This window comes from Leptinotarsa decemlineata, unplaced genomic scaffold (assembly GCF_025532065.1).
Source record: "Leptinotarsa decemlineata unplaced genomic scaffold, Ldec_3_MD MMD2_P_RNA_scaffold_9, whole genome shotgun sequence".
NCBI lineage: Eukaryota > Metazoa > Arthropoda > Insecta > Coleoptera > Chrysomelidae > Leptinotarsa > Leptinotarsa decemlineata.
Genome location: NW_027412536.1, coordinates 7,148,593 through 7,156,203, shown reverse-complemented (window position 1 = coordinate 7,156,203; position 7,611 = coordinate 7,148,593). Strand labels below are relative to the sequence as shown.

Sequence of the window (7,611 nt, the reverse complement as noted above, 5' to 3'; positions counted from 1 at the left end):
AAAAAGTTAAGAGATTCCAAGCCACTTCAGTTCACGACGTTTCGATTGTTAGTATCTACAATCGTCTTCGAGTGATGACTGGATTGATTTCTCTGAAAGATGACTATTTATGGGTCGTTCGAGTACTTTCACTCATCCCCGCTTTCCATTTTTTTCGCTTCACTGGTTCAGTTGAAGATTACTGTTTGGCGGGAGTTGGCCATTTTTCTCTTGATGATGGGTTTCCATATGTTGCGTATCTCTACGCTAGCTTGGCTGAATACGTTATTGGACAACATGTATGCGGCTTCTTCGAATTTTCTCCTAAACCAATGTTCCTCTCTGTGTATGATCTTAGCTTGGGACCACGCGATGTTGTGTTGATGGGTCCAAACATGGTCTGCTATTCCTGATTTGCTGGTTTCCCCTCGCTATGTGTGTTTCTTGTGCTCGACGATGCGAACATTCAATGGCCTCTTAGTTTCACCATTATAGGGGTTTCGGCTCACAGGGTATCCGGTAACTGCACTTCTTGGAACCGCAGTCCGCGTTTGGTGGCCTGGTTTTCGTGAGGCTGCTACGGATAGTGTTACCGGATCTGAAGCAGGTTCTGATGTTGTACTTGGAACCAATTCTTCTTATCCTCTCCGATAATCCTCTGATGTAGGGAAGTGAAAGCACTGGTTGTGACGGATTATCTTCCTTGTGAGGCTCCTCCTGTCTTTTAGCCAAATGTCTTTTCTACCATTGCTTTGAAGTAGCCATTCCGTTGGAGATAATTTTTGATGATGTCTAGTTACTTCTCGAGACCTTCCTTCGTATTAGAGAGCCCGGAAGCACGGTCTAATAGACTCTCACTATGTACCGTAGAATTTTTCGAGAGTTTTTTTTTTCATTTTTAGGTACCTATTCAAATTTTTTCCATTGCTCTGAGCGTTTTCTACAATAAACTTCGAATAAGAAAACCTTTTATCATTATCTGAAACATATCTACAACAAAAATATATTATATGTGTTTTGATGAGCAGAAAAAAAATGGTAGCAATAATAACATCCGAAACGAACACTATAAGTAAAATTGAAATGAAGTAAGTAATTTTATATACACAAAAAAAGTAATTGTGCAATAAATGTTCGAATTGGAGTCCTTCCATTTCGAGACAAATAATGGGATAATAAGATGGTCTGCAAGATCACCAGATCTTACTATGTTGGACTATTTTCTATGGGTGAAATTGAAAAATAGGATTTACGGTGGCAGAGAGATAGAAAATGTGGAAGACTCGAGATTGAGGATTTTGAATAATTTCGCAACAATGCAGCAAATAAGTGTATTGAGGGCAATAAATAATATGAAAGGACTCCAATTCGAACATTTATTGTGCCAATAATTTTTTTGGGCACCTATATAAATTTCTTCATTTCAATTTTCATTACAATTATAGTGTTTCGGATATTATTTTTGCTATCATTTCTTTTTCTGCTCATTAAAACACATATAATATATGTTTGATGTAGATATGTTTCAAATAATCAAAATAGGTTTTCTTATTCGAAGTTCATTGTAGAAAACGCTCAGAGCAATGGAAAAATATGAATAGGTACCTAAAAATGAAAAAAAACTCTCGAAAACTCTACGATACATAGGGAGACGTGAAAGTTGCTATTATGTTTTTATTCAACTCAGTCAACCAATTTCCAGGGCCGTAATTTAAAAGGGTATAATTCACACAATTATAATCGAATGTTACCGAAACATCCCGAAATATAAAATTGAATTTAATTTCGCAGTATGGAGTGAACGTCTACGATCCAAAAACTGCAACAAAAAATACAGGTCCGTATTTAAAAATTCATAGATGGGGGTGGCCCAAGTCAGATGACACCCTGTATAAAAGATTCATGGATATATTCTGAGAGACCACATCAAGTGCCAATAGCAAAATGTGGACAGATTTTCAATATGTCTGCGAATAAAGAAGATATAGACAAAAAAATAATTTGGGATTTTTTGGTTTTTCCTGTATATCTCCAGAACCAAAAGAGCTATATTCGATTTCTTTACATCATTGAATAGGTCTCTAAAATACACAACTTTGCCACAATTTAACCGACACTCTATCTCTTATCGTTTACGAGATCCCCATGTACAGAAATGAATTTGAATAGCTCTGTATATGTTATACTAGTTGGTGCCCGCGGCTTCGTCCGTGTAGAATTTGGTAGTTGTAGTACTAGTTAGTACTATGTTGCTGTATCGCTGCTGTTCCATTGTTTTGACAGAATCAGAACGCAACGTTATAGAACAGTGCTTTCAAAAAATTGTTCAACAGCGCTATCTAGTGGCGAGTTACAGAAAAATTGATAGTCTAAAAACCTTCTCTGAAAAATTACTTATACATGTCAAGTTTCATCACGATCGGTTGAGCGATGTAGAAGTTTATCACTTACCAACCAACCAACAACATCTATTTTTATATATTAGATATGACTGGTGAAAGTGGCGATCCCATTGACAGTCCCTCATGTTGTGTAAAGAATTCGTCCTTCAGTTGGAAATAACAGTTTTGTACACAGCATCCTAGTAACTGTATTTTATTTCACTATTCTTTCATTCCAGGTTATTTTTGTTTAATATAATTGTTATTTCCAGCTATTCATTTTCAATTCTACTTTTTTAGTTGTTTCAGGGATTTCAAATCATTTTATATATTATATTATATATTTATATTTTTATTCTTTTCATCGGTTGTATTGAATAAAGTTGAATTTTGTAGAATTAGGCTGGATAATATACCTATTATTTCAGAAACAGTATTCAAATCTTGCTTTATTCAGGTTCTATAGTCTATTTCAAAAGAGTGTAGAGTAATAAAATCTCATTAAGTATTCAAAAGCGCTACAGGGTGATCCGTCAATAAATTCTGTCACTTCCCTAGTCCGCATTGTAAAATTATGTCGTTTCATAAAGAGCAGGTAGGTATCACCCTGTTTTAAGGGATTTGTCCATTGTTATCGACGGATAAATACTGAGCCAGAGGCGCGCTAGTGGGATAATTGCCAAAAGAATATGCATTCATAAAAATTATATTAAAGGAAATAAAAATTTAATACAGCAGAACAGTGTTATTAAAAAAATATAAAATGTAACAATAAAATATATACGAACCGAAATCGGGAAATACTCACAAACACACACGAACGAACTTCACGTATTGAAACACTTGTGGGGACTTTAAATCAATTTATTCACAAAAACGACAAGAACTTTACTGGATACGTTATTACAATTTGACACTTGAACAATACTAAAACTGTGAACTTCCCTTAACGTTTAACAACACTCTATTTATACCCTAATTGAATGTTCTAGAGATTACTAGGTACAATTTTCGAGAACCTTCCGAGAAAATAATTATTCAGACTACCCTTAATTCTAAACCCTAACCTAAGCAAAAGTGTCACTGTCACTGATACACTGGTCTCTGTCCAGATTGCTTATCCCGCTACAGTATATTTACAATTCAATTAAATTATTCTACATCAGTATAGTCTTCATCCGAAGAACTGTCATCATCCCCTGGTGTTATAATTATAGGGTCAACCACCTGATCGACCAAGTTGTCCAGTTCCCACATTTTATCTTCCTCTTTTAAAACATGCTGGATTGCTTTTTGCCAGTTTTCTGATGTGATTTCCATAATGGCTTGATCAAACAATACCTTGACATCTTTCATTTTAAATGTGGTATTGTGCCTTGCAACATATCCTTTAACTTGTGCCCATATAAGTTCTATAGGATTTAATTCGCAATGATATGGCGGTAGGCGCAGCACAGTTACTTTATACTTTTCTGCTACATCTTCTACGGCATATTTCATGAAGCGAGATTTATGTTGTTTTACTATGGCTAGTAGTTCCTTCTTTACTGAATTCGTCTCAAACTGAATACCTTTATTTGACAGCCAGTTAATAATTTCTTGCTTTCTCCAAGCTGAAGTTGGTACCTTCTCTAAGCGCCTTGAATGGTAGCTTGCATTATCCATAACCACGACCGAATCAGCTGAAAGAAATTTTAACATTTCCCCGAAGTAGTCTTCGAAGACATCCGAATTCATGTCCTCATGATAATCTCCCGTCCGGCACGACTCAAAGCTTAACAAACCTTCTTTTAAAAATCCGTCTTCGCTTCCAATGTGAGCAATTATAAGCCTCTTCCCTTTTCCCGAAGGCACTTTAATACCCGTCGAAAGGCCTTCTATGAAAGCTTGGCGAGAACTTGTTATATTTTTATCTTGCCACATTTTTTTGACTATATAACCTTCGTTTATCCACGTCTCATCAAGATAAAAAAATTTCTTTTGCTCTCTGCGGTACTGCTTTATAGTTGTCAAATATTTTCGTCTCCAGCAAACAATTTCATCACTTTCCAGTAATAGTGCCTTTCGATTGTGCTTTTCCCAGGCAAAATTCATACTTTTTAAAGTTTTCCATAAAAGTTTTCTGGATATCAAAGGAATATCGTTATCTTGGCTTATCTCGATAAATATTTTTTCAAGAGTGGGTATTTCCTTTTTAAAATAAAACGAATGAACTTTTCTTCGAATGTCACATTTGGTGTCTTCATCTAAGATTTTTATTGGTCTTCCTGATTTTCTCTTGCATGGACTTACCTGGCCTGATATCTTTCTTTCTCGCAATAATTTAAAAATCGTGGACTGTCCAATTCCAGTCATTCGGGCACATCGCTCAACACTTTCTTGCACAGACAAACTAGGGTGATCGTGTTTTATGCAATCATATACATTTAAAATTATAACTTTTTCGCAAACAGATAGCGGAGAATTTTTTACACTTCTTTTCTTTGGAGTAAATGTCCCCATTTTATAACTTTTTCACTATTTCTATATCACAATATCACTGTACGTTTAATTGATGTAGTAACAATTACTATTATAACTCGAATGTTTAAGACACCATTACAATATATTTAAACCCTTTTTCTTAATTACCTGGGTTTAATAGGTATTGCATGATTGGTGGGCAGGGTCAAAAAGGGATTATTATAATGACATGGCACCTCGGAACTAAGTGTTAACCCTTTTTTGAGAAATCATGCTCAAGTATATGAACCCAAATTGCATATTAAATAAGTTTACAAGAACCACTAAAATTAATCTTAATCTTTTTTTAAGAAATTTTACTTACCTAAATACATGTAGGTACTTAGTTTTAGACCAAATTACTTCCCAAAAATGGCCTTTTATTATTATCTATGTCTGTAATTTTTAATTTACTTTAATTATTAAGTTTAATAATCCTAAGATTTGCCTACGCCCATGGACGACAACGAAATTCAGGCAAATTTTATGACACTTCATGATTTATTACTCTACACTCTTTTGAAATAGACTATAATAATCTTGCCATTTTTTAAATATGTTTTCTCTTATAAAGTTTTCCACGGTTATATTAACATTTAATTATACAGAAATGAGGAAAAGGTATCGATATTGATCTGTTCAGGTCTAGACTTCAGTCGTTTTTTTGTTATTTTTTATTTATCAACTGCTTGTCTGACTATTTCGCCTATTTTATTCATCAATAAAGTGAGTTTGTGAAAACTCTGGTCAAATTATTTAATTCCCTCAAACCGTTAAAAGACAATGAATTTAGGTCGTAGCGGAATCCACCCTCTAATGACATACCTAATTGGTAATATACGTCGATAAAAATTGTGAAAAGTGACACAGTGACTGAATACATAAATACCTCTCCATCCAGAAAAATTCCAATATTTCAAACATGGTCATAACACGTGAAATGAGAGATGAAATAGAATTGGTAGTGAGTAAAGTGGTAAGCGAATCCATAAAAAGAGAGCTAAACATGAAAGAAATATCCAAAGTCACACAGGCCATCACAAAAACAATAAACGATAGTTTTTTGAATTTGGAGAAAACAGTGGCGGAGCTGAAACATAAAACCGAAGCTGAAAATGAGCAATTAAAAGACAAAGTTGAAAAATTTGACCAAGAAATTAAAGAAGTGGTTAAGAAAACAAATATTCATGAAGAGAAATTAGATTTCATGGATCAAAATACCAGGCTATCAAATTTGAGAGTTTTCAACTTGAATGAAAGGCAAGAAGACACCAGAAATGAAATTAAAATTTTGTTTCAATCTAAAATGGCCATCACCCTCAGAGATGAAGACATCAATTTATGCTATCGAATTGGAAAAAAAATCGATGAAAAACCAAGAGGCATATTCATAAAACTACGTACTCTTGATTTGAAACCAAATATTTACTCGAAGAAAAGACTCCTGAAAGGAACCGGTGTCGTAATAAGAGAGGACCTGAAAGAAGCTAGAGTCCAATTGCTAAACGATTCCATTGAAAAAATTGGCTTGAAGAACGTATGGACTGAAAATGGGAAAATCTACATAAATCTTAATAACAAAGTGTCCAGAATTAGAAACAAAATAGAACTTACCAAAATTTCTATACAAGATAAATGTTAACAAAATCTTTTTCTTGTTACATATCGTAATACCTGCCCTTTCAAATAGTAACGGCTAAAATACATTTCTTTTTTTCGATTATATCAATATTCAATTATTTTTTTTAGGATGCACAAAAATCAGTCTCTGATACATTTCAGATTATGATTGAATACCTAGAAGACTTAGATAACTGTGCTGAAGTTGACACCAAAATTCTGATTGATTTTCACGACTATAACCAGGTAAGTGCAGGGAAATGCAAAAATGGCATGGGGGTGGCACATTTCAATATTAGAGGTCTTCGTAAACATTATGATGAATTATTAGCCTATATAGAAACGACTAAAACATTTGTAGACGTGATTGTTCTATCTGAAACGAGAAAAATTGAAAACCTAGATGAATTCACAATTCCCAACTAGAACATTTATTATAACGAGTCTTTCTACAATATATGCGATGGAACAATTATATATGTGAAAAATAATATCACAGTAAACCACAAAGTGATACAAATAAAGGATAATAATTTTCTTAGAATAGAGTTTTTTTCGAAATTTCTACCTAAAAATAAGAAAGTGGGTTTAACAGTAATATACCGCTCACCAGCAACAAATGAAAATGAATACATAGAAAATTTAGAAGTCTACCTAAATAATATTAAATAAATAAATAATATAATATTTCAAAGAAATATACATAGGAGATAGGTATAAACATTGACATAGAAAAAAAAGATTTTTACGACACAAATAGTTACTTAAATCAATTGAATGCAAACGGCTTCATATCCTATATAAATGAACCCACAAGGGTCACAAAAGACTCCTCGTCCATAATAGATCATATATTTATAAGAAAGACCCCTGAAATACACAAAATTATTGAAATTGAGTCAATTATTTTCCAAATAGACATGACTGAACATTATACCCCTTTTATTTACATTTCAGCACCCCTTTGCACTGACACTATAAACACAGAGGAACATCAACGAATCCATCACCTGAATCTATAAAAAATTAGATAACTCATTGAGCAATGAAAATTGGGAGAATATTCTAAACAAAAACAATACACAACAAGCTTATAACTGTTTCATCGTCAAACTAAAAACTAACATAG

General features: G+C 33.5%; 1 protein-coding gene across 1 annotated transcript; it reads left to right on the top strand.

Annotated features, from left to right (window-relative positions):
* The first annotated feature begins 5,784 nt into the window (after window positions 1-5,784).
* On the top strand, window positions 5,785-6,504 carry LOC141480612 (uncharacterized). Its single transcript, XM_074170804.1, has one exon. The coding sequence runs from the start codon at window positions 5,785-5,787 to the stop codon at window positions 6,502-6,504; it is 720 nt and encodes a 239-aa protein (XP_074026905.1).
* The last annotated feature ends 1,107 nt before the right edge of the window (window positions 6,505-7,611 follow it).